Raw genomic sequence first — 27,996 nt, 5'->3', positions numbered from 1 at the left:
GGAGAAAATTCAATAACCTCAGATACATAGATGACACCACCCTTAAGGCAGAAAGTGAAGAGGAACTAAAGAGCTTCTTGATGAAAGTTAAAAAGGAGAGTGAAAAACCTGGCTAAAAACTCAACATGCAAAAAATGAAGTTCACGGTATCTGGTCCCATCACTTCATGGCAAATAGATGGGGAAACAATGGAAAACAGTGACTTTATTTCCTTCGGCTCCAAAACCACAGCAGATGGTGACTGTAGCCATGAAATTAAAAGACCATTGCTCCTTGGAAGAAAAGTTGTGACCAACCTAGAAGGCATACTAAAAAGCAGAGGCATTACTTTGCCAACAAATGTCCATCTAGTCAAAGCTATGGCTTTTTCAGTAGTTATGTATGGCTGTGACAGTTACACCATAAAGAAAGCTAAGTGCCAAAGAACTGATGCTTTTGAACTGTGGTGTTAGAAAAGACTCTTGAGAGTCCCTTGGACTGCAAGGAGATCGAACCAGGCAATCCTAAAGGAAATCAGTCCTGAATATTCATTGGAAGGACTGAATGTGAAGCTGAAACTCCAATACTTTGGCCACCTCATGCAAAGAACTGACTCATTTGAAAATACCCTGATGCTAGGAAAGATTGAGGGCAGGAGGAGAAGGGAATGACAGAGGATGAGATGGTTGGATGGCATCACCAACTCGATGGACGTGAGTTTGAGCAAGCTCTGGGAGTTGGTGATGGGTATAGAAGCCTTGCGTGCTGCAGTCCCATGAGGTCACAAAGAGTAGGACATGACTGAGTGACTGAACTGAACTGAACTGCCCTTAGGAAAAATTTAAACTCTTTCATTTGCTTCCAAGATCCTAAATTACTTAGTCTCTACCCAATTTTTCAACCTACCACCATTCTCTTTGTTCTCTATAATCATCTTAATCTCATTTCAATGCACTGAATATGCCATGTTCACATCTTAACTGAGACACTGAATATTTGCTATTTGCTCTGCTTAGAAATTTTATTACAGCTCCTTCCCTCATCTCCTGTCAGTATTTCCTCTGGCCTGCCCCACCTCAAACACATTTCCTCCTGTATAGATACACACTCCTATCCTTTTATTTATTGTTTTGCATCTCAGTTAAACATTACATTTGCAGAGAACTAACAAAAGAAAGACCCTTTATTTTACTCACTCATAATACTTAGTAGTGTACTTCTCTTTCACAACATTCAGTAGTATTTTTTAAAAATTAACTATATCCTACCTAGATTGTTTCATAGGGGTATGGTCATATTTAACTTTAGAAGTGTTGTAGTCATCAATACTGAGCTCAATAGTACCTGATGGACACAAACATTTGTTGGTGAAGAAAGGAAAATAGATAGAGATAGGGTGGGGAAGCAACAAAGAAGGGAGGAAAGGAAGAGAGAGAAAATGGAAGGGAGACAGAGAGACATAATTTTCTCAAGGAATGCAGTTAAAACCTTTAATCCTCATGATAAGGTAGCATATGGTTGTGAAAAAAGCATGTAGGTTATCAGTCAGTCTATGTTGTTTGAAGATCTGCTATTTTAGCTGTGGGTAAGTCACACCACTTTTGTAAGTTTCATTTTCCTTGTTGTAGAGTGGGAATAATGAAGTACTCACCTGTAAGTTTTTGTTGAGGATTCATTGTGAAAATATAAGAACCTGATAAACTCTCAAAAATGTCAACTCTTTTGATTACTCATTTACCTGAGGATCAAAAAGAAAATACGGGCGTCCATTCTTCAACTGAATTGCAAAATACTCTTCCTGATTGCCAGGTGATGCCGCAAAGACAATCAAACCTTCAGGCACCCTTGTTCGAAAGCTAGCTTTAATACCTGGGGAAAAAAGTGCAATCAGCAAATCAGGGCTGGGTTTTGTTGATTCTCTCTGGTAAGTGTACATTTACTTTCATTATTATTTATGATGTAAGGAGTGCCATCGGGGAATTATATACAACATTGCCCTGGGATGGTCCAGCCACTTGGTTTTAACTGTATCCCATTATGAATGCCAACCCATACTTGGAAACTCCAGCCTGCACTCCCACTAATCAATATATAATGAAGTTTAAATATGTGCAAAACTTATCAACATAAAAGATATGTTGTCAACCCAAAACTGGATACAAAAGGGATAAATGCACTAATATTATCAGAGTCATAAAAATAAATGGATTTTGATATGAGTGAGAGAAACACAAGGGGCTTTATTTAGAATATTTATAAAGAGTTAGTCCCGTAGTAGAAGCTAAAAACTAGAAAGGTCTGCTATAAAGTGGTCCACAGAGCCACTTTTCCTGTCACTAAACGCTCAGCAGCCTTCAAATTCCAGGGGCTCCACCCACCCTTCAGATTACCTACCAGCACTGCTCAAGACACACAGTGCTCTTGGCTCTCAGAAATGGCCCCAGCTCAGGAAGCAGGGGAAATGTGATGGTTCTCTATGATGTCTTCCAACTACCAACAACTGGCCCGACCTCCACTCCACCAGGTGTCCCATCCATTCAACCCATACTATGGAGCTCTTCCTCCAAGTAAGATGTTTTGTCAATGAATTGAAACTGGCAAAGAAGCTTAAGAGGTTCAATTGTCCTCAAACAGCTTCAAGTTTAGTTGGAGATATAAAATGTATGTGTCTTAACAGACATATCAATATTTCATAGGAACATGGAATCTTAGGTATATGAATTAAGGTAAATTGCAGGAGATGGAAAGAGTGAACATTGACATTTTAGGAATCAGTGAACTAAAATGGGCTGGAATGTGTGAATTTAATTCAGATGACCATTATAGCTACCACTGTGGGCAAGAATTCCTGAGAAGAAATGAAGTAGCCCTCATAGTCAACAAAAGAGTCCAAAATGCAGTACCAGGGTGCCATCTCAAAAATGATAGAATGATCTCTGTTCATTTCCAAGTCAAACCATTCAGTTTCACAGTACCCAAGTCTATGCCCCAACCAGTAATGCTGAAGAAACTCAAGTTGAATGGCTCTATGAAGACCCACAAGACCTTCTAGAACTAACAGCAAATAAAGATGTCCTTTTCATCACAGGGGACTGGAAAGCAAAAGTAGAAAGTCAAGAGATATCTGGAGTAACAGGCAAGTTTGGTCATGGAGTACAAAATGAAGTAGGGTAAAGTCTAAGACTTTTACTAAGAGAATGCACTAGTCATAGCCAACACCCTCTTAAAACAGCACAAAAGATGACTCTACACATGGGCATCACCAGACGGTCAATACCAAAATCAGGTTGAATATATTCTTTGGCCCTGAGCACCCTGTCTCATCAATCGAGCCTGGACTGGCAATCTAGTTCACATATGGTAATATACATGTTTCAATGCTATTCTCTCAAGTCATCCCACCCTCGCCTTCTCCCACAGAGTCCAAAAGTCTGTTCTTTATGTCTGTGTCTCTTTTGCTGTCTCACAGTGAGATATGATAAGTGACATAGCCCTATTTACAAGATATCATTTGATTCAAAGGGATTAAGGAATGTTTAAAAAAAAATAAGATACTTGAGCTTGTTTTCAGAGAATATGAAGGACTCTGGGAGATGTTGTCATAAAGGCCAGAGGCATGGAAAATATTCAGGAAAGCTGAATGTAGAGAAGGGAGCTAAGAGATGAATCTGGAAAAATAGGCAAGACCCCATTTCAGGCCATAGATAGACTATCTGGCTTAAGAAGTTTGCATAGAAGACAAAGATGGAAAGGAAGGTTGTGGTATATCTATCTTTAGTGAATTATTCCAATACCAACAAAGGCAAGCTTGGGATGTGGACTTTAGACTTTCCAAAGAGGCAACTGAAACTTTTCCTGGCCTTCTTAGCTTCTGCAACTTTATCTTTTAGATTTCATGCTTTTGGCCCTTTTCAAACATGCCTGTTCTATTCATTGTGATGCTTCATTGCCTCACACACTCTGAGTCTCTGCATCCCACCTTCTAGGATATTATATTCTTGTTGTTAGACTTCTGATACCTCTCTCATTTCCCAGAAATAGAATGTTTGTCCCATCACATCATTTTTCAGCATTCACACTCACTTGAACCCCTCATATAAGCTTTATTACTCTCATCTCTCCTACTAAGTGGACTTAAATAGCTGGAATTTATCCTATGGACAAAGGGAGGTTTTAAAAATTGGTGGAGGAAGGGAAGAAGATGCTCAAAGTCAAGGCAACCAAACTACAGTGGAATGTCTGGAGGATACAGATAATTTAACTACAGAGGAACTGGTTAGGTTATTACTGTGCTTTGGGGGAAATAACATGATAAGGATGTTAATTAAAGACTGACACATAACTAAATGGATTGAAAGAATGGAATCTATATATTTCAGAAGAGAATCATTAAGACAAGTTGTTATGAGGTGATGATAGGGGTAATGTGGTCAATCCTTTTCACCCATTACTGAGGGGAAAATAGCATTATTAACAGAAATAGAAAGGTCAGGAAAAGAAGAAAATACAGAGTTGAGGATATAAACTCCATCTGGGGCACAGTGAATGTATATTAATGATGTATAAAAAACTATCCATCATTTGGAAATAAGAAAGTAAATCTCAGAAAAGAAAATGGAGCTAGGAAAATAAACTGGCAATCACCAGTCAAAAATTCATGTCTCTGGGGGAGCAAATGAAGAAGACATAAAAAGAACTGTTTGAGGAAATGCCCTAGTTTTAAGAGACAGAAAGAACAGGGACAATAATAAAGTTAGAATAATCAGGATAATGCCATAAAATGGAAACATAGGTAGGAGAGAAATTTAAGAAAGCAAAGTTAACTGTCACCTCCCATAAGTCCAGAATAATGAGAGCTGAAGAAAAGCTCAGAGAGGTGGTCGTTACTGTCTTTTTGAACTGAGTAGAATGACTAGAGTTCCAAAGGCTGGGTGATCAGGACTGATGGAAAGGATGAGTAGGAAGTGAACATAGAACTCTCACTAGAAAAATCTGGTAGCGAAAGGAACACAAGACCTAGAAACTAATAATTAGCATGGCCTAGTCAAACAAAAGGAGAAATCTACCAGCAAAAGCTCAGACACAGCCAAAATCTGGTGTACCTTCTGATCAGAGGAAAATCACATTTCTATCAACTCTTTTTCTCTTAAGCGTCTCTTGTTTTGGTTCAGAGTGGCTCTCTTCCACATTTAAGTGAACATTTAAAAAATTTGTATGTTGTATCAAATGCTATAATTGAAACTATTGCTTTAAAATTAAACAACTGAAGGTTATTTCATAAAAATAGCTACAATTCAGAACATGAAGACAACAGAACTCTCTACCAGGGTGCTGGAGGCATCTATGGGGCAGTAAACAGGGAGCCAAAGTCAGGACTTGAGGGAAGAAATTAATACTTGCTCAGCCTGGAAATACTTGTCCCCAGTTGATGAGAAATTTAGTGAAAGAAATTTTGGATCAGAGTAAGAACTACAGAAATGATATCAAGTATTATCTAATATCAAGAATTTGTGTGTGCATGTGTTTTTATGGACACAGAATTTAATTTCTAAGTTTTATACTTACATAACACAGAAATAGTATAGAAAATTTAGTCCAACTAAAACAGAATACACAAATCAAGGCATATTTCTTGTGAGAAGTGAGTATTTAGTAAAGGGTAACTTGATTTGCTATTGTATAGTCAACTTTCCTTTAACTTTTTCAAATCATATTATTTCTTTAAACTATAAAGATATATAATGAATGAGGGTTTTTTTTTTTGCAAGTACTCTATGAAGAAAAAAATATGCACACTTTCACTGAAACACATTTTTTACAATACTGTCATCAATAAATCCTATTTTTTGAATCAAATATCTTAAATCATATAATCAATTGTTAATATATGCTAATATAGCCCCAGCCATTGACTTTAGACTCAGCCATGTGATTTACTGTGGGTGAAGAAATGAAATCAGACACGTGGTACCATGTGAGAGAAGAAACTTTGAATATTATGTACTGTGTGATTGAACTTGACTCCTACTTTCTGCTGTGCATCATGAATGTGCTTTTATCCTGGACTCACAAATAAGAAGATTTATAGGCCAAAGCAGAGTAGTACCAAAGTATTTTTCATTTTAAATGTTTGTGTTAAAGAACAATGTTGATTAAAATGGGCAGAAAACTGAAAAATACACATTTATCACCTGCTAAAATTTAGATTTTTGTTAAAAGAAAACAGGAGACATTCTAAAATTCAATTTTTGTTTCAAGTATTTGGAGAAATGATGGAGCAGTTTTCTATATCAGTAGATAAATGTATTCATTCATCCAAGGGATATTTTTAGGAAAATATATTTTGTGCAGCCACCCTTCTAAGCTATTGGGATACAGAGATGGATAAAAGAGACATACATCCATAGCCTCACATTTAAAAAAATCTGAAAATCCAAGACCTGGATGGAAATATTTAGCTTTTATATAAATGAATTTGCAACTTTAAAAATTTAATCTTAAAAACAAGATGCAAAGACAGGCCCATGGAATAGGCAAAGAGTTCTTGAATAATACATGGAAAATTATAGTAGAAAGGGAAATGGTGATCAATTTTATTAAGAACTTTTGTCTAAGAAAAGGCACAAATAAGAGAGCAAAAAGGTGGCCAACATAACAGGGAAAGATACTTGCAATATATATTTCTGATAACAGATGCATAGCCAATAAAAATATATATAATTCCTACAAATCAATAAAATAATTGACTCATTATAAGAATTGGAGCAAATGACTCTTCAAAAAAGGTGACATCCAAATGACTAATAGATGTAAACACCTAAGATGATGTTCAAAGAGAAAAAAATTTTAATTCAGTGATATTGCCATATGGTCTTTCAAAACAAGTAATTATTTAAAACACTTTTCATAGTTTCAATGATTACATCCCCATACTCTGGTCAATAACAGATATTTCAAAATCTGAGATGAAATAGTGAAAATTCAGGTTTCTTTTAATTCGCTTTTTATATTACTGGTGATTGTAAAAACTTCATAAAGTTTTTACTATATGAAAGCAAAGTAAAGATACTTTACTTTAGCCATAAAGATAATCATATATTTTTCTGGGAGTTGTGTGTACAAATATATCTTGTTCAGTTTCAAAGGTCTATTTACTGGTTCCTACTTGCTCTATTTGAGTTTTTTAAATATTGTGGATCATCATATGTTATGAGTCACCATTCTCTGTCTTCAGGTTTATTGTAAATAATTACCTTTTTTGACCTCCCTTTTTCCATCTTTGCTCCATTCCATCCTAATACACACACACAAACACACACATCTATTCTAAAATAATAGCTGGAGTGATCTCATCAAAAGACAATTCTGGTCACATCCTTCCTCTATTTGGTGACTACCAAAGGTTTCCTGTATTACATCAAGTAAAAGACAAAGTCATCACAGCACTCTAGAACATCCTAAATAATCCAGCCTTCACTATGTCTCTCATTTCCAGTTATACTTCTGCTTCCTCTCTCCACTCTGGTTACCTCAGTAATTGCTCTTCCCTCTGCCTGGAAATATCTTCCCAGGCAGGGGTCCCCAACCTCCAGAATCTAATGCCTCATGATCTCAGGTGGAGCAGATGTAGTAATGATAGAAATAAAGTGCACAATAAAAAAAAAAAGAAATAAAGTGCACAATAATGTGCTTGAGTCATTCCAAAATCATCCTCCAACACCATTACATGGAAAAATTGTCTTCCATGAAACCGGTCCCTCATGCCAAAAAGATTGGGGACCACTGATCCCAGGCATCTTTCGGGTTTCCTATCTCATTTTTTAACAGGTCTTTTCTCAAATTCAACTTCTATCTGAGGTCCATTATGATTCATTTATTAACAATTACAGCCACCTGTCTGCTTTGCCTTTCTCCATAACACACATCATATCCAGCACTTTCTATAATTTCATCCTTTATTTGCCTCATATCTCCATCCCCTAAAATAAAATCTAGAATAATGCTTCATTCTAAGTTCTCAATAAATTTTTGTGTATTAGATTATCATCATTTCTATTTAAAAAAAAAAACTTTTATTCCTCCCCCAACTCCCATTTGGTAACCATATCTTTGTTTTCTTCGTCTGTGAGCCTGTTTTGTAAACATGTTCACTGATAGCCTATTTTTAGATTCCCCATACAAGCATCATCATATGGTATTTGTCTTTCTATTTCTGACTTACTTTAGTACAAATCTCTAGGTCCATCCATGTTAATGTAAATAGCATTATCTCATTCATTTTTATAGCTGAGTGACATTCCCTTGTATTGTATATACCACATCTTCTTTATCCATTCATCCATGAATAGATATATAGATTGCTCCAATGCCTTGGCTATTATAAATAGTGTTATGAACATTGGGTTACATGTATCTTTTCTAATTATGTTTTTTTCTGGATATATACTCAGGAGTGGGATTGCAGGATCACATAGTAGCTCTATTTTTAGTTTTTTAAGGAAGCTCTGTACTCTTCTCCATAGTGATTGCACCAGTTTACATTTCCATCAACAGTGTATTTGGGTTCCTTTTTCTCCATACCCTCCCCAGCACTTATTATTTGGAGAATTTTTGATGATAGCCATTCTGACCAGTGTGAGGTATTACTACATTGATCCTTTGTCTATAAAGATGTTTCAAATACTTTCTCTGTTTGCTCTATGCCTTTTAACCTTATGTTGTTTTTGACTATCCTATTGGATAAAAAAAAGTTACTCAAAATTTTTTTAAAATTTGTGCTTTAATTAGAAAGTACTTCGCTACTCAGAAAATAATAAAAAGCAGTCTTTAATGTTGCTTCCAGTATATTCATGACTTCTTTATATTTAAACTTTTAGTCCAGATGATTCAGCTTTCCACTGGACCATGACAGCAGCCTAATATTTACACATTTTCTGGAAAAGTCACTCTGACGAAGAAGGAGAAAAAATATAATCACCAAACCCGAGCTTACTAAGTCACCAGGAGACAGAGAATTCTAAAAACTTCAATATGTGAAACAGCAAACTAAACATTCCAAACCATCAGTGTCAGCACCAGAGTTCACACTGGAGTTGAGAGTGCAATAAAGAAGGAGCAGGAAAGGGCAGAGGGCAGAAGGACCCAGCCATGGCAGAAGTCAGATAAAACTACCCCCTGAAAGCCAGTTCCTCCCTGACTGAAAACAAACAAACACCACCACCAAGAAAAACTGAGAAGTCTTAAGCATGCTGGGTTAAACCACTGGTCACTTGATATTACTCAAAGAGAGAGGCACGTAAGAGTCCAGGAAAAGAAAGAGCAATCTGAGGAAGGCATTGCTTCCGGAAGACAGGGAAAACATGAGAAGGGGCCCTGTCTCTGAGGCCCTATCTTTCAGAGTCAGAGAAGGAAGTAAACGGAAGCTAAGAGTTCTGAGTTAACAAAAGAAATTCAGAAAACACACAAACCACTCAGAGAACACCAGCTATAAAAGAAATCATTTTTCAACAGAGTGCTTCTCTCTTAAACCATACAACCTACCAAGCCTCCAAAAACCTTTATCCCAATTGACACATCCTTGTTATTGCAGATTCAGGAAAAGGCAAGACATTTCAAAATGATTGGAAATAATCAGACAATATGCTTATATAGCTACTGTATGAACAAAATGAAATTGAGAACAAAAACATCTCAGCGGAGGAAAATTCTTCCCTCCAAAATCCAAACACAGTAACTATAATTGCAGGAAAGTGTATTACAACACCTCAGTATGAATGATCAGTTCAGTTCAGTCATTCTGTCATGTCTAACTCTTTGAGACCCTTGGACTGCAGCATGCTAGGCTTCGCTGTCCATCACCAAGTCCCAGAACTTGCTCAAACTCATATCCATCGAGTTGGTGATGCCATCCAACCATCTCACCCTCTGTCATCCTCTTAACCTCCTGCTTTCAATCTTTCCCAGCATTAGGGTCTTTTCTCATGAATCAGTTCTTCCCATCAGGTGGCCAAAGTATTGGAGCTTCAGCTTTGGCACCAATCCTTTCAATGAATATTCAGGAATGATTTCTTTTAGGTTTGCCTGGTTTGATCTCCCTGCAGTCCAAGGGACTCTCTAGAATCTTCTCCCAACACCACAGTTCAAAAGCATCAATTCTTTGGCACTCAGCTTTCTTTATGGTCCAACTCTTATGTCCATACACAACTACTGGAAAAACCATAGCTTTGACTAGATGGACCTTTGTTGGCAAAGTAATGTCTCTGCTTTTTAATATGCTGTCTAGTTTGGTTATAACTATTCTTCCAAGGAGCAAGCATCTTTTAATTTCATGACTGCAGTTACCATCTGCAGTGATTTTGGAGACTAAGAAAATAAGGTCTGTCACTATTTTCATTGTTTCCCCATCTATTTGCCTGCCATAGGACTGAATTCTATGATCCTAGTTTTCTGAATGTTGAGTTTTAAGCCAGCTTTCTCACTCTCCCTGTTCACTTTCATCAAGATGCTCTTTGGTTCCTCTTTGCTTTCTGCCATCAATGATAGAGCTGCTAAAAAACATTTATAGATATGAAAAAAAATCTTGAATCAATTTTAAATTCTCATAACATAGATATATAGAATATATATTTTTAAAAAACCCTACAACTCCAAACATTTTTTCAAAGAGGAAATACAACTGACCAAAAGGCACATGAAAAGATGCTCAACATTGATAATGATCAGGGACATGTAAATCAAAACCACGATGAAATATCACTTCCCGTCTGTTGGAACGGCCATCACAAACAACAAATGTTAGTCAGGATATGGAGAAAAGAGAATCATTGCACACTGTTGCTGAGAATGTAATTTGGTGCAGCCACTGTGGAACAGTATGGAGGTCTCTCAAAAAACTAAAAGTAGAACTGCCATAGGATCCAGCAATTCCAGTCCCAAGTATACATCCAAAAATTTTAAATATTAATTCAAAAAGATGCAGGCATCTCAATTTTCACAGCAACATTATTTAAATTAGTAAGATATGGAAGCAACGTAAGTGTCTATCAACAGATGAATAAAGGCTATATATATACACACACACAATGGAATACTACTCAAACACAAAAGAATGAAATTTTGCTATTTGCAGTAACATAGATGGACTTGGAGGTCATTGTGCTAAGTGAAGTAAGTCAGAGAAAGACAAATACCATGTATGTTATCACTCATATGTGGAATCTAAAAAATACAACAAACTAGTGAATATAACAAAAAGAAGCAGACTCACATGTAGAAAGCCAACTAGTGGTTACCGGTGAGGAGGGAGAGAGACAACACAGAGGTAGGGAGCAGTGGTACAAAACACTGATTAAAAGATAGGCTACAGAGTTATACTGTACAACATGAGGCGTATAGCCAACATTTTGCAATAACTATAAATAGATTGTAACCTTTAAAACTGTATAAATTTTTTCAAATTATTAACAATCAAAATAAAATTAAAACCCAAACTACTCCATAAAACATAGATTAAAAAGTTTGAAGAGTCACAACCAAAAAGCCCTGATATGTGAATAACCAAGTTTCACAAGGAAGATGCTCAGTTTCATCAATCATTAGGAAACTACAAATTAAAAATACAGTGACATATCATGCCATACTCACAAGAATGGCTAAAATTAAAAACACTAAATTCTGCTGTGTGTAAATGTAAGATGGAACAACCATTTCAGAAAACTGCCTGGTATTTTCTTACTAAGTTAAACATATACCTCACCTATGACTCACTCATTTGGTGTCTTGCCTTTTCATTTTCTTAACATCTTTTGAAGAAGTTGAATTCATCATTTTTTAATGGACAGTGCTTTCTGTATGCTAAGAAGCATTTACCAACACCAAGTTCATTAAGATATTCTCTTATTTTTCTCCTAAAAGCTTTATAATTTTAGCTTTTATTTTTTTTATGTCTATGACTGCATCTCAAATTAATTTGTATGTATAATGTGGTGTGGGCTTCCCCGGTGGCTCAGCTGTAAAAGAATCTGCCTGCCAATGCCTACCAATGTATGAGCTGTGGGTTAGATTCCTGGGTCAGGACGACTCCCTGGAGAAGGCATGGCAACCCATTCCAGTATTCTTGCCTGGAGAATCCCATGGATTCAAACCTCAACATGAATCAGCCACAGGTATACATATATCTCCCCCTTTTGAACCTCCTTCGCATCTCAGCACCATCCCACCCCTCCAGGATGATACAGAGCTCCTGTTTGAGTTTCCTGAGCCACACAGCACATTCCCGTTGGCAATCTATTTTACATATGGTAAGTTCCCATGTTACTCTCTCCGTATGTCTCACCCTCTCCTCCCCTCTCCCCACGTCTGTAAGTCTATTCTCTACATCTGTTTCTCCATTGCTGCCCTGTAAATAAATTCTTCAGTATCATTTTTCTAGATTCTGTATATTTACGTTAGAATACAATATTAATCTTTCTCTTTCTGACTCGCTTCACTCTATATAATAGGTTGTAGGTTCATCCACCTCATCAGAACTGACACAAATGTGTTCCTTTTTTGGCTGAGTAATATTCCATTGTGTATATGTACCACACCTTTTATCAACTCATCTGTCAATGGACATCTAGGTTGCTTCCATGTTCTAGCTATTGTAAATAGTGCTGCAATAAACAATGGGATACATGTGTCTTTTTCAATTTTGGTTTCCTCAGGATATATGCCTAGCAGTGGGATTGCTGGGTCATACGGTGGTTTTATTCCTAGTTTTTTAAGGAATTTCCATACTCTCTTCCATAGTCGCTGTATCAATTTACATTCCCACCAACAGTGCAAGAGTGTTCCCCTTTCTCCACACCCTCTCCAGCATTTACTGTCTGTAAACTTTTTGGTGATGGCCATTCTGACCTGTGTGAGGTGATGTCTTATTGTGGTTTTGATTTGCATTTCTCTAACAATGAGCAATGTTGAGCATACTTTCATGTGTTTGTTAGCCATCTGTATGTCTACTTTGGAGAAATGTCTGTTTAGGTCTTTTTCCCACTTTTTGATTGGGTTGTTTTTGTTTCTTTCTTTCTTTCTTTTTTTTCTTCTGGCATTGAGCTATATTAGCTTCTTATATATTTTGGAAATTTAATTCCTTGTCAGTTGTTTCACTTGCTATTATTTTTTCCCATTCTGAGGGTTGTCTTTTCATCTTCCTTATAGTTTCCTTTGTTGTGCAAAAGCTTTTAAATTTAATCAGGTCCCACTTGTTTACTTTTATTTTTATTTCTGTTTCTCTAGGAGGTGGGTCATAGAGGATCTTGCTTTATGTCATCGAGTGTTCTGTCTATGTTTTCCTCTAAGAATTCTACAGTTTCTGGTCTCACATTTGGGTCTTTAATATATTTTGAGTTTATCTTTGTGTATGGTGTTGGGAAGTGTTCTAATTCCATTCTTTTACATGTAGCTTTCCAGTTTTCCCAGCACCATTTATTGAAGAGGCTATCTTTGCCCCATTGTATATTCTTGCCTCCTTTGTAAAAAAATAAGGTACTCATAGGTGCATGAGTTTATTTCTGGGCTTTCTATCTTGTTCCATTGGTCTATATTTCTATTATTGTGCCATTACCACAGTGTCTTGATGACTGTAGCTTTGTAGTATGATCTGAAGTCAGGAAGGTTGATTCCTCCAGCTGCATTCTTCTTTCTCAAGACTGCTGTGTCTATTTGGGGTCTTCAGTGTTTCCATATGAATTGTGAATTTTTTTATTTTAGTTCTGTGGAAAATGCCATTGGTAATTTGATAGGGATCACTTTGAAACTGTGGATTGCATTTGGGTAGTATAGTTTTTTTCACAATGTGGATTCATCCTACCCAGGAACAAGGAATATCTCTCCATCTGTTTATGTCATCTTTGATTTATTAGTGTCTTATAATTTTCTGTGTACAGTTCTTCTGTCTCCTTAGGTAAGTTTATTCCTAGATATTTAATTCTTTGTGTTGTAATGGTGAATGGGAATGATTCCTTAATTTCTCTAATTTTTCTTTGTTACTATATAGTAACGCAAGTGATTTCTGTGTACTGATTTTGTATCCTGCAACTTTTCTAAATTCACTGATTAGCTCCAGTAATTTTCTGATACTATCCTTAGGGTTTTCTATGTACAGTATCATGTCATCTGTGAACAGTGAGAGCTTTATTTCTTCTTTTCTGATAGGGATTCCTTTTATTTCTGTTTCTTCTCTGATTGCTGTAGCTAGGACTTACAGAACTATGTTGAATAATAGTGGTGAAAGTGGACATCCCTGTCCTGTTCCTGATCTAAGGGGGAATGCTTTCAGTTTTTCAACACTGAGAATAATGTTTGCAGTAGGCTTATCATACATGGCCTTTAGTATGTTGAGGTAGGTTCCTTCTGTGCCCATATTTTGAAGAGTTTTAATCAATAAATGGGTGCTGAATTTTGTCAAAGGCTTTTTCTGCATCTATTGAGATGATCAAAAAATGAGAAAGTGAAAGAGAAGAGTGAAAAAGTTGGCTGAAAGTTCAACATTCAGAAAACTAAGATCATGGCATCCGGTCCCATCACTTCATGGCAAATAGATGGGCAAACAGTGGAAACAGTGGCTGACTTTATTTTTCTGGGCTCCAAAATCACTGCGGATGGTGGATTGCAGCCATGAAATTAAAAGATGCTTACTTCTTGGAAGGAAAGTTATGACCAACCTAGACAGCATATTAAAAAGCAGAGATATTACTTTGCCAACAAAGGTTCATCTAGTCAAAGCTATGGTTTTTCCAGTGGTCATGTATGGATGTGAGAGTTGGACTATAAAGAACGCTGAGTGCTGAAGAATTGATGCTCTTGAACTGTGGTGTTGGAGAAGACTCTTGACAGTCCCTTGGACTACAAGGAGATCCAACCAGTCCATCCTAAAGGATATCAGTCCTGGGTGTTCACTGGAAGGACTGATGTTGAAGCTGAAACTCCAATATTTTGCCCATCTGATGTGAAGAGCTGACTCATTTGAAAAGACCTTGATGCTGGGAAAGATTGAGGGTGGGAGGAGAAGGGGATGACAGAGGATGAGATGGTTGGATGGCATCACCGATGCAATGGACATAGGTTTGGGTAGACTGCAGGAGTTGGTGATGGACAGAGAGGCCTGGTGTGCGGTGGTTCATAGGGTCGCAATGAGTCAGACACGACTGAGCAACTGAACTGAACTGATTGATATCATCATATGGTTTTATCTTTCAATTTATTAACGTGGTGTTTCACACTGATTTGGGTATATTGAAGAATCTTTGCATTCCTGGAATAAACCCAAGTTGATCATGGTGTATGAGCTGATGTGTGGCTGAATTCCGCTTGTTAAAATTTTGTTGAGGACTTTGCATTTATGTTCATCAGTTATATTGGCCTGTAGTTTTCTTTTTTAGTGCTGTCTTTGTCTGGTCTGGTATCAGGGTGATGGCGGCCTCGTAGAATGAATTTGGGAGTGTTCCTTCCTCTGTAATTTTTGGAAAGATTTTTAGAAGGATAGGCATTTGCTCTTCTCTAAATGTTTGATAGAATTCTCCTGTGAAACCATCTGATCCTGGGCTTTTGTTTTTGTGGAGATTTTTTTATTATAGCATCGATTTCAGTGCTTGTTATTGGGTTGTTCATAATTTCTATTTCTTCCTGATTCAGTCTTGGAAGATTGAAGTTTTCTAAGGATCTGTCCATTTCTTCCATGTCATCCATTTTATTGCCAGATCAGTTCAATTCAGTTGTTCAGTTGTGTCCAACTCTTTGTGACCCCATGAACCACAGCACTCCAGGCCTCCCTGTCCATCACCAACTCCCAGAGTTTACTCAAACTCATGTCCATTGAGAGAGTGATACCATCCAACCATCTCGCCCTCTGTCATCCTCTTCTCCTCCTGACCTCAATCTTTCCCAGTAACAGGGTCTTTTCAAATGAGTCAGCTCTTCACATTAGGCAGCCAAAGTATTGGAGTTTCAGCTTCAACATCAGTCCTTCCAATGAACACCCAGGACTGATCTCCTTTAGGATGGACTGGTTGGATCTCCTTGCCGTCCAAGGGACTCTCAAGAGTCTTCTCCAACACCACAGTTCAAAAGCATCAATTCTTCAGTGCTCAGCTTTCTTTATAGTCCAACTCTCACATCCATACATGACCACTGGAAAAACAATAAGCTTGTTAGATGGACCTTTGTTGACAAAGAAATGTCTCTGCTTTTTAATATGCTGTTTAGGTTGGTCATAACTTTTTTCCAAGGAGTAAGTGTCTTTTAATTTCATGACTGAAATAACCATCTGCAGTGACTTTGGAGCCCAAAAAGATAAAGTCAGCCACTATTTTCAATGGTTCCCCATTTGTTTGCTATGAAGTAATGGTACAGGATGCCATGATCTTAGTTTTCTGAATGTTGAGCTTTAAGCCAACTTTTTCACTCTTCTCTTTCAGTTTCATCAAGAGGCTCTTTAGTTCTTCACTTTCTGACATAAGGGTGGTGTCATCTGCATAACTAAGGTTATTGATATTTCTCTCAGCAATCTTGAATCCAGCTTGTGCTTCATCCAGCAAAGCATTTCTCATGAGGTACTCTGCATATAGGTTAAATAAGCAAGATGGCAATATACAGCCTTGACATACTCCTTTCCCAATTTGGAACCAGTCTGTTGTTCCATGTCCAGTTCTAACTGTTGCTTCCTGACCTGCATATAGGTTTCTCAAGAGGCAGATCAGGTGGTCTGGGATTCCCATCTCTTTAAGAATTTTCCACAGTTTATTGTGATCCACGCAGTCAAAGCTTTGGCATATCAATAAAGTGGAAATAGATGTTTTTCTGGAACTCTCTTGCTTTTTTGATGATCCAGCAGATGTTGGCAATTTGATCTCTGGTTCCTCTGCCTTTTCTAAACTCAGCTTGAACATCTGGAATTTCACGGTTCATGTATTGCTGAAGCCTGGCTTGGAGAATTTTAAGCATTACTTTACTAGCGTGTGAGATGAGTGCAATTGTGTGGTAGTTTGAGCATTCTTTGGCATTGCCTTTCTTTGGGACTGGAATGAAAACTGACCTTTTCCAGTCCTGTGGCCACTGCTGAGTTTTCCAAATTTGCTGGCATATTGAGTACAGCATTTTCCCAGCATCATCTTTCAGGATTTGAAATAGCTCAGCTGGAAATCCATCACCTCCACTAACTTTGTTTGTAGTGATGCTTCCTGAGGCCCATTTGACTTCACATTCCAGGATGTCTGGCTCTAGGTGAGTGATCACACGATCATGATTATCTGGGTCATGAAGATTTTTGTACGTCTTCTGTATAAAAGGGTTAGGGTTAGGGTTAGGGTTAGTCTTCTGTGTATTCTTGCCACCTCTTCTTAATATCTTCTGCTTCTGTTAGGTCCCTACCATTTCTGTCCTTTATTGAGCCCATCTTTGCATGAAATGTTCCTAGGTATCTCTAATTTTCTTGAAGAGATCTCTAGTCTTTCCCATTCTATTGTTTTCCCTCTATTTCTTTGCATTGGTCACTTGGAAGTCTTTCTTATCTCTCCTGGCTATTCTTTAGAACTCTGCATTCAAATGGGTATATCTTTCCTTCTCTCCTTTGCTTTTCACTTTTCTTCTTAGAGCTATTTGTAAGGCCTCCTGAGACAGTCGTTTTGCTTTTTTGCATTTCTTTTTCCTGGGCATGGTCTTGATCCCTGTCTCCTGTACAATGTCACGAACCTCCATCCATAGTTCATCAGGCACTCTGTCTATCAGACCTAGTCCCTTAAATCTATTTCTCACTTCCACTGTATAATCATAAGGGATTTGATTTAGGTCATACCTGAATGGTTTAGTGGTTTTCCCCACTTTCTTCAACTTAAGTCTGAATTTGGCAATAAGGAGTTCATGATCTGAGCCATAGTCAGTTCCCGGTCTTGTTTTTGCTGACTGTATAGAGCTTCTCCATCTTTGGCTGCAAAGAATATAATCAATCTGATTTCGGTGTTGACCATCTGATGATGTCCATGTGTAGAGTCTTCTCTTGTGTTGTTGGAAGAGGGTGTTGGCTATGACCAGTGCGTTCTCTTGGCAAAACTCTATTATTGCCATATAGTTATTCATAATAATCTCTTATAATCCTTTGTATTTCTGCAGTGTCTGTTGTAACCTCTCCTTTTTAATTTCTAATTTTGTTGATTTGACTCTTCTCTCTTCGTTTCTTGATGAGTCTGGCTGAAGGTTTGTCAATTTTGTTTATCTTCTCAAAGACCAGTTTTTAATTTTATTAATCTTTACTATTGGTTCTTTCATTTCTTTTTCATTTATTTCTGCCCATATCTTTATGATTTCCTGCTACTGCTAAGTCACTTCAGTTGTGTCCGACTCTGTGTGACCCCATCCCTGGGATTCTCCAGGACACCTGCCTTCTACTAATTTTGTGGTTTTTCTGTTCTTCTTTTTCCAGTTGTTTAGGTGTTAATTTAGGTTGTCTGTTCGATGTTTTCCTTGCTTCTTGATGTAGGCTTGTATTGCTGTAAACTTCCCTCTTAGCACTGCTTTTGCTGCATCCCAAAGTTTTTGAGTTGTGATGTTTTCAATGCCATTTTTTTCTAGAAATTTTTTGATTTCCCTTTTGATTTCTTCAGTAACCTGTTGGTTGTGTAGAAACATGTTTTTATTTTTATTTTTTTTTATTTTTTTTTATTTATTTATTTATATTTTTTTTATTAGTTGGAGGCTAATTACTTTACATCATTACAGTAGTTTTTGTTATACATTGAAATGAATTAGCCATGGATTTACATGTATTCCCCATCCCAGTCCCCCCTCCCACCTCCCTCTCCACCCGATCCCTCTGGGTCTTCCCAGTGCACTAGGCCAGAGCACTTGTCCCATGTACCCAACCTGGGCTGGTGATCTGTTTCACCCTAGATAATATACATAGAAACATGTTTTTAAATCTCCATGTGTTTGTGTTTCTTACAGCTTTTTTCCTGCAATTGATATCTAGTCTCATAGCATTGTGGTCAAAAAGATGCTTGATAAAATATCAATATTCTTAAATTTACGGAGGTTTGACTTGTGACACAAGATATGGTCTATCCTGGAGAATGTTCCATGTGAACTTGAGAACGTGTACTCTGCATTTGGATGAAATGTCCTGAAAGATATCAATGAGATCCAGCTCATCAAATGTATCATTTAAGACGTGTTTCCTTATTAATTTTCTGTTTTGATGATCTGTCCATTGGTGTGAGTGGTGTGTTAAAGTCTCCTACTATTATTGTGTTACTGTCAACTTCTCCTTTTATGTTTGTTAGTGTTTGTCTTATGTGTTGAGGTGCTCCTATGTTGGGTGCATAGGTATTTACAATTCTTATGTCCTCCTCTTGCATTGACCCCTTGATCATTATGTAATGTCCTTCCTTATCTCTTGTAATCTTTATTTTAAGGTCTATTTTGTCTGATATGAGGATTTCTATTCCAGCTTTCTTTTGCTTCCCATTTGCATGGAATATATTTTCCCATCCTCTCACTTTCAGTCTATGTGTCTTTAGGTCTGAAGTAGGTTTCTTGAAGACAGTACATATATGGGTCTTGTTTTTGTATCCATTCAGCCAGTCTGTGCCTTTTGGGTGGAGCATTTAATCCATTTACATATAAAGTAATTATTGATATGCATGTTCCTATTGTCATTTTCTTAATTGTTTGGGGTTGATTTTGTAGATCTTCTTTCTTGTCTTGTATTTTTTGACTATGTAAGTACATTTAACATTGGTTGTAAAGCTGGTTTGGTGGTACTGAATTCTCTTAACTTTGCTTGTCTGAAAAGCTTTTTATTTCTCCATCAATTTTGAATGAGATCCTTGCTGGGTACAGTAATCTTGATTGGTAGATTTTTCCCTTTCAGTACTTTAAATATATCCTGCCATTCCCTTCTGGTCTGCAGAGTTTCTGCTGAAAGATTAGCTGTTAAGAGTATGGAGTTTCCCTTGTATGTTACTTGTCGCTTCTCTCTTGCTGCTTTTAATATTCTTTGTGTTTAGTGTTTGTTAGTTTGATCAGTATGAGTCTTAACATGTTTCTCCTTGTGTTTATCCTGTATCAGACTCTTTGTGCCTCTTGGACTTGACTATTTCCTTTTCCATGTTGGTGAAATTTTCAACTATAATGTCTTCAAAAATTTTCTCATACCCTTTCTTTTCCTCTTCTTCTTCTGGGATCCCTATAATCTGAATGTTAGTGTGTCTGATATTGTCCCAGAAGTCTCTGAGACTATCCTCAGTTCTTTTCATTTTTTTGACTTTATTCTGCTCTTCAGAAGTTATTTCCACCATTTTATCTTCCATCTCACTGATTCTTTCTTTTGCTTCAGATACTCTGCTATTGATTCCTTCTAGAGTATTTTAAGTTCATTAATTGTGTAGTTTGTTTCTGTATGTTCATTCTTTAATTCTTCTAGGTCGTTGTTAATTGATTCTTGCATTTTCTCCATTTAGTTTTCAAGGTTTTTGATCATCTTTACCACCATTATTCTGAAGTCTTTTTCAGTTAGTTTGCCTATTCCCTCTTCATTTATTTGGACTTCTGTGTTTCTAGTTTGTTCCTTCATTTGTGTAGTATTTCTGTGCCTTATCATTATTTTTTTTAACTTATTGTGTTTGAGGTCTCTTTTTCCCAGGCTTCAACGTTGAATCCTTTTTTCCTTTTGGTTTCTGCCCTTTTAAGGTTGGTCCAGTGGTTTGTGTAAGCTTCATACAGGGTGATATTTGTGCTGAGTTTTTGTTTGTTTGTTTGTTTTTCCTCTACTGGGCAAGGCTGAGTGAGGTGGTAATCCTGTCTGATAATAATCCTACTGATGATAGGGTTCTATTTTTGTTTTGCTTGTTGTTGATATGAGGCATCCTGCACAGGGTGCTATTGGTGCCTGGGTGATGCTGGGTCTTGTATTCAAGTGGTTTCCTTAGTGTGAGTTCTTACGATTTGATACTCCCTAGGGTAACTGGTCCCATCGCTTCATGGGAAATAGATGGGGAAACAGTGGAAACAGTGGCTGACTTTACTTTTGGGGGCTCCAAAATCACTGTAGATGGTGACTGCAGCCATAAAATTAAAAGATGCTTACTCCTTGGAAGGAAAGTTATGACCAACCTAGACAGCACATTAAAAATCAGAGACATTACTTTGCCAACAAAGGTCCATCTAGTCAAGGCTATGGTTTTCTCCAGTGGTCATGTATGGATGTGAGAGGTGGACTATAAAGAAAGCTGAGCACCAAAGAATTGATGCTTTTGATCTGTGGTATTGGAGAAGACTTGAGAGTCCCTTGGACTGCAAGGAGATCCAACCAGTCCATCCTAAAGGAGATCAGTCCTGGGTGTTCACTGGAAGGACTGATGTTGAAGCTGAAACTCCAATACTTTGGCCACCTCATGTGAAGAGGTGACTCATTGGAAACGACCCTGATGCTGGGAGGGATTGGGGGCAGGAGGAGAAGGGGACGACAGAGGATGAGATGGCTGGATGGTATCACCAACTCAATGGACATGAGTTTGAGTAAACTCCGGGAGTTGGTGATGGACAGGGAGGCCTGGTGTGCTGTGATTCATGGGGTCACAAAGAGTCGGACATGACTGAGCGATTGAACTGAACTGAGGGTTAGTTCTCTGGTAGTCTAGGGTCTTGGAGTCAGCGCTCCCACTCCAAAGGCTCAGGGCTTGATCTCTGGTCAGGAGCAAAGATTCCACAAGTGGTTTGTTATGGCATTAAGTGAGATTATATCCAAAAACAAGAAACCAAAGATGAACTTCAAATAAATGGCAGTTACAAAATCAGGCAAATAATAATTAAAATAACAGAATATGCACTTATATATATATACACCCATGAGCAAAGTCAAAACAGTCCCACCCATAACAACAACAACAACAAAAGTACAACAGATTGACCCAGTGAACAAAGGAAATCAGAAATTATATATATATATAACTATATATAGTTAAGAACAAAACTAGTTAGTCTAAAGAGAAAAGTTGAAAACAAAACTAAAAGCAAGGTGCCAAGTGGGGAATAAAGCAATGAAAACAAAACTAACAAATACGTTGAGAGGTAAGGAAAGAAAGAATAGAAAGAAAGAATAGATATGCAAGGTTAAATAGAGGTAGATGAGGAAGATTTAGAGACATTAAAGATTGACTGCAGGGGGAAAAGCAGAGTAGGAAAGGCAAACAAGGGAATAAATGTAGGAAAAAATATAATAGGTTTAAAAAAATTAAAAGCTAAAATTATAAAAAAGAGAAAAGGAAAAAAACGAAGAAGAAAGAAAAAAAAAAGGAAAACTCACAGAACTTCAAAAGCCCAACGTAAATGCAGAGGTTTATAACAATAAAAAGTGTAACTGAATATACACATACACATATACAGCCATAAGCAAAATCAAAACAGTCCAACAAAAATAAAGTACAATAGATTGACCCAGAAAACAAAGGAAACCCAAAATTATGTCTACCAGAACAATACTAAGTAAAGCACAAACTGAAAAACAAAACTAAAGCAAAGTGCCAATTGAGGAATAAAGCAATGAAAATAAAACTAGCCAATATGATGAAAGGAAAATAAATAAAGAATAGATACACAAAGTTAAACAGAGTAGATAAAGAAGATTAATATACACTAGAGATTAACTGCAAGGGGTAAAGAACAGTAGGGAAAGCAAACAAAGGAATAAATGTAGAAAAAATAATAATAGGTTAAAAAATTAAAATTAAAAAAAGAGAGCCAAAAAAAAAAAAAAAAGGAAAACTCCCCAGAACTGCAAAAGCCCACACAGAGGCAGAGGTTAATAACAACAATAAAAAACATGATTTTTTTTAAAAAAAGGGAAAAATGCTCAAAAGCTTAATTAGATTTCATAGTACCAATAAAATTGATAACTACAACAGAGGGGGAAAGAGGGGGGAATCCAAAAGAACCTACAGAACAAGTCAAAATATAAGAATAATAAATGTTTTTCTTGCATCACTACTGTCAAAATCCTTTCCCTCGCTGGAAGTCATAGTCCACCTCAGCTCCCTAGGATGCCCTCCAACACTGTGCTGGTTTCTGGACCTGCTGTGGGGGCAGCTCAGATTCTAACCCGGTCCTACTCCTCGGTGTTCTTGTCCACAGCTATCAGAACTAGTGCGTTTTCTTTTGTGGGAACTCTCAATGACCTGTTATATATTCCATAGACACAGAGTCTGCCTAGTTGATTGTGTGGATTTAATCTGCAGCTTGTACAGCTGGTGGGAAGGTCCTGGATCTTCTTCCTTAGCCACACTGCCCCTGAGTTTCAATTGTGGCTTTATTTCCACCTCTGCATGTGGGTCGTCACTGGGGTTTGCTCCTGAGGCTGCCCTGGAGGACTCGGGTTTGCCCCTGTGAGGGCCAGGTGTGGAGATGGTGCAGCTGCTTGGGTCGCAGGGGTTCTGGCAACACCAGGTTCTCAGGGGAGTTGGCGGCCAGGGCAGCAGAGAATATAGTGCTCTAGAAGGGTGTGGCAACCAGTATTGGCCAATACGCTCCAGTATTTTTGCCTGGAAAACCCCCCTTCCTGACTGAGAAGCCTGGCAAGCCAAGTCTACATGGCTGCAAAGAGTCAGACATTACCAAAGCAACCCTGCACGCATAGAAGCAAGACTTGTCTTTGCCTGTGGCAGCTCTGCCCCAGGAAGAGTGGAGCATGAGGTGGTGCAGCTGCTTGGCTTGCACAGACCTTGGTGGCGCCAAGGGGGCAGGGACATGGACTGCCTCTGCCGCCGGAGTTATGGCCCTAGCAGAGCCTTTTTTCGAGCCTCCTGTAGCCGGCCATCAGAAGCCCTCTTTAGCCAACCCTCCTCTGTGGCTCTCCCTGTTCAGGATCTTACAGGGTTCTCTTGCCTGGGGGCCTTCTCTGTTCCGCACGTCAGGTACATAGAGGGGCCCCCCTGGCTGGGGTCCTACTCTGTGGTTCCACACATCAGGCGCTTAAAGGGGCAGCCTTGGTGGGGTCCTACTCTGTAGATGGGCGCATCAGGCACTTAAAGGGGCACCCTGGATGGGGTCCTACTCTGTAGTCCAGTGCCTCAGGCGTTTGATGGGCCAGCCTCTCTATTGTTCAGCTGCCAATGCTGGCTGTGGGGGAGAGGGGCTCTGGTGATGGCTCCACCCTCTACGTGTGACTCAGCAGTATCTGGCCTTGCTTCCATGGCTGCCTGGCATTTCCTATCACAATCTCTTCCCTCACATCCTCTCAACCTGTCTCTCGAGTCAACAGCAGCCCCCGCCCTGGGATTGCTCCACAATCCCTAAACTCCGGCTCCTAGCCACTGCCCCTTCCAGCAGACTTGCATCCCTGTCCAGGGAACGTGTGGCTGCGGCAAAGACTGTCTGATCCTCATTCCATTTAGGCTGCCACAGAGATCAGCTGTTTCACTCTCAGCCTTAAAAGTTTCTCCTCTGACTCAGACAATTGCCCCGATGTGGGGATCGGACCCCTGCTTCAGTTCCCCCACCCTCTGAGGGCAGGTCCAGCCCTACTAACACTTCTGCTTTCCCCCCTAGTTCCTTCATCCTACCGAGTTTTGCGTGAGTCTATATATTCTTTTCCACTGGTCAGGTACTCCTGTCCACTCTCAGCTGGTGTTCGGCGTGTACTTCTGTGTCTGAAGTTGTGTTTCTGATGCCTCTGTGGAGAGAGATGTTCTCCATATCTACCTACTCCTCCGCCATCTTGTTCTCTCGAATATTAAGCCAGCTTTTTCAACTCTCCTCTTTCACTTTTATCAAGAGGTTCTTTAGTTCCTCTTTGCTTTCTGCCATAAGGGTGGTGTCAGCTGCATATCTGAGTTTATTGATATTTCTCCTGACAATCTTGATTCAAGTTTGTGCTTCATCCAACCCGGCATTTCACACATGATGTACTTTGCATATAGATAAATAAGCAGGGTGACAATATACAGACTTGACGTACTCCTTTCCCAAATTGGAACCAGTTCGTTTTTCCATGTCTGGTTCTAACTGTTGCTTCTTGACCTGCATACAGGTTTATAAGGAGTCAGGTTAGGTGCTCTGGTATTCCCATCTCTTTAAGAATTTTCCAGTTTGTTGTGATCCGTACAGTCAAAGGCCTTAGCATAGTCAATGAAGCAGAAGTAGATGTTTTTCTGGAATTCTCTTGCTTTTTCTATGATCCAGTGGATGTTGGCAATTTGATCTCTGGTTCCTCTGCCTTTTCTAAATCCAGCTTGAACATCTGGAAGTTATTGGTTCACATTATATCTTTTATAAAAGCATATATTTGAATCTTGCCTTTTTAGCTAGTCTGATAATCTTTGCCTTTGGTTGGTATATTTGTACATTTATATTCAATATAACTGAATGGTTGGATTTAAGTTTACTATCTTACAATTTGTTTGTATTTTTTTTTTTTCCTTCTGGCATTTGTTCTGTTCTTTTATTGTGCATATCCCAACTTGTTTTGGATTAGTAGAGTTATTTAAATACTCCATTTTATTTATTTTTCATTTCTTCATCTAAATTTTTTTAAATGGTTACTCTATGCATCATCATATGCCCTCTTAACTTACAACATTCTACCAGAAATCAGTATTATACCATTTCAGATATAACATTCCTATGGCGGCATACTTCCATTCACCATTCTCCAATTGTTTGTGTTATTTTTGTCATAAATTTTATTTTTATGTAGGTTGTAATCTATACAATATATTTATATTTTTGCTTTTGCCAGTCAATTGTTTTTTAAAAATATTAAGAAAAAATGTTTTCTATTTTTCACATATTTTTATTTCTATCCCCCTTCATTCTTTCATCAGATATTTTTTTTCCCCACCTGGTATTATTATCCTTTAGCTTGAAAAAAATTCTTAAGAATTTATCATAGTTCAAAACTATTCAAATATATTAATTTTTTGTTTTTCTAAAAATGTCTTTCAATTTCATTTGTGAATGTTTCCATTGAACACAGAATTCATGTTGATTTTTGTTTTTTTTTAGGTTTTTAAAGACATTCTATTATTTTCTGGCCTCCATTATTTCTGATGAAGTGTCAGCCATCATTCTTTTCATCATTTCCCTGTATGTAATATCTTTTAACCTCTTAGATGGTTTAAGTTTTATTCTTTTTCTTTATTTTTCATTTTGAGTAGTTTGACTACAATATGCCGAAGATGTGTTTTTCATTGTACTTATTCCTGATTAAAATTCACTAAACTTCTTTGATATGTAGGCTGTTCTTTCATCACAAAATCTGAAGATCTAGCAACAGTTATTTCCTCAAATATTTTTTCTGCCTATTTTTTCTTTTCCTTCTGCCTGAAACCCTATCTCCATGCAAGTTAGAACTCCTTATATTATCCTAAAGGTTATTTATCTCCTGTTCTTTTTTTTTTTTTTTTTCAGATTTTTTTTTTCTCTTTGTGTTCCTTTGGCTATTTCATGACTCTCTATGTTCAAATTCATTAAGATTTTGCTTTGCACTGTCTATCTGCTGTCAAGTTCATCCAGTAAAGATTTTGAACTTCTTTGTTTTAGAGCAATCATTTCACTTCTACATGCAATTTTACCTTTAAATATTTCAAAATATTTATAATATTTGCTGTAATCTTTTGCATTCTAATTTCAATAATTTTGTCATCTGAGAATATGCCTCCATGCACTGTGTTGAACTGAAACTGAGCTTTTAATCACATTGAGTTCATCTGTGATTAGCTCAACTCACAATGACTGGCAATGTCACTGCCTTGATTTTATTCACATTTAAAGTGGCAAGAAATTGGGTTGAGATTATAGATATTTTTGCTTCAAATTTGGATTAAATCCTTTCACAACTCTAGAACCCAATCAATAGAAGAAGTTATTGGAGTCCACTTCTATGTCCCCTTCAACAAATATTACTTTCTTGGAAAAAATATGAGTGGAGAGGATATTAGGATTTGAAAACTGAGCTACTTGTCTTGATATTTGGAGTTCTAGAGCTCATGTCGTCTCACTAGATCACACTGATGGTTGTCTAATATAGTTGATTTTTTCTTGACTCTGAGAATTATCTCTATATATATCATCAAGCTTATACCTCTGGGACCAAATATCCTTCCTCAGATTTAGAAACTTCCATAGCTCTCCAATAAATTATGAATCAGTTATTTCTTCCTAAAATTAAGTTAATCCAGGCTTTTCTGCTCTTTGAAGCATCATAGAAAAATATGATAGTTATTTAGCCTAAGTTTTTCTTGTTATCATGGTAGTGAATATCCTTCTCACTCTTCTACATTCAAATTATAAGCTGAAGTTTCTATCAATTTTATAAGTGATTTTGTTGGAACCATAAAGCAACTGCTGCTGTTCACTCTTCAGTCACTAAGTCGTGTCCAACTCTTTGCAACCCCATAAACTGCAGCATGCTAGGCTGCCCTGTCCTTCACTACCTTCTGGAGTTTGCTCAAACTCCTGTCCTTGAATCAGCAATGCCATCCAACCATCTCATCCTCTTAAACTCTCTTTCCTCTTGCCATCAGTCCTCCTCATCATCAGGATCTTTTCAAATGAGAAAAGCAACTGATTTATACATAAATCTGGTCACTTGTAGATTGTTCCATTAGTTACACATTTTAACGGACTGTCTTGGTTTTTATAGGAGATAATATTATTGGAAAATAATGATTACTTGGTCATTTTAACTTCAAGTTTTATACTTCCTATTTGTTACTTCATTAAGACTTCTATAACAGTGACATGTGATGGCAGTCATATACCATTTTAGTGTTATTTCTATACTTTTCTGAAAGTGATATATTTATCCACTTATTTGCTCAATTGGTAAGTCATCATTATATTAAAATTTTTTCCTTGTGGCAAATCCTGCATCTGTCTTGCTTAAAAGTATGCCTGTATTTTCTAAATCTATCTTTTATGTATAGATAACTATGGTCCCCTCCTAAGAAACCTTCAAAAATTTAGAATAGCTTTTAAACAGACATTCATTCCTTT

At 37.5% G+C, this 27,996-nt stretch overlaps 1 protein-coding gene across 2 annotated transcripts in view; it reads right to left on the bottom strand.

Annotated features, from left to right (window-relative positions):
* USH2A (usherin) overlaps positions 1–27,996 on the bottom strand; it is a 903,825-nt gene that overhangs the window by 555,027 nt on the left and 320,802 nt on the right. For both annotated transcript variants that reach the window (XM_070474523.1, XM_070474522.1), the window contains exon 21: positions 1,718–1,848. In XM_070474523.1, coding sequence (XP_070330624.1) covers positions 1,718–1,848 — 131 coding nt within the window. The remainder of the gene's footprint in view (positions 1–1,717; positions 1,849–27,996) is intronic.

This window comes from Odocoileus virginianus, chromosome 11, assembly GCF_023699985.2.
Source record: "Odocoileus virginianus isolate 20LAN1187 ecotype Illinois chromosome 11, Ovbor_1.2, whole genome shotgun sequence".
Taxonomy (NCBI): domain Eukaryota; kingdom Metazoa; phylum Chordata; class Mammalia; order Artiodactyla; family Cervidae; genus Odocoileus; species Odocoileus virginianus.
The sequence above is the reverse complement of the archived record's forward strand: the minus strand, read 5'-3'. Positions and strand labels throughout refer to the sequence as shown.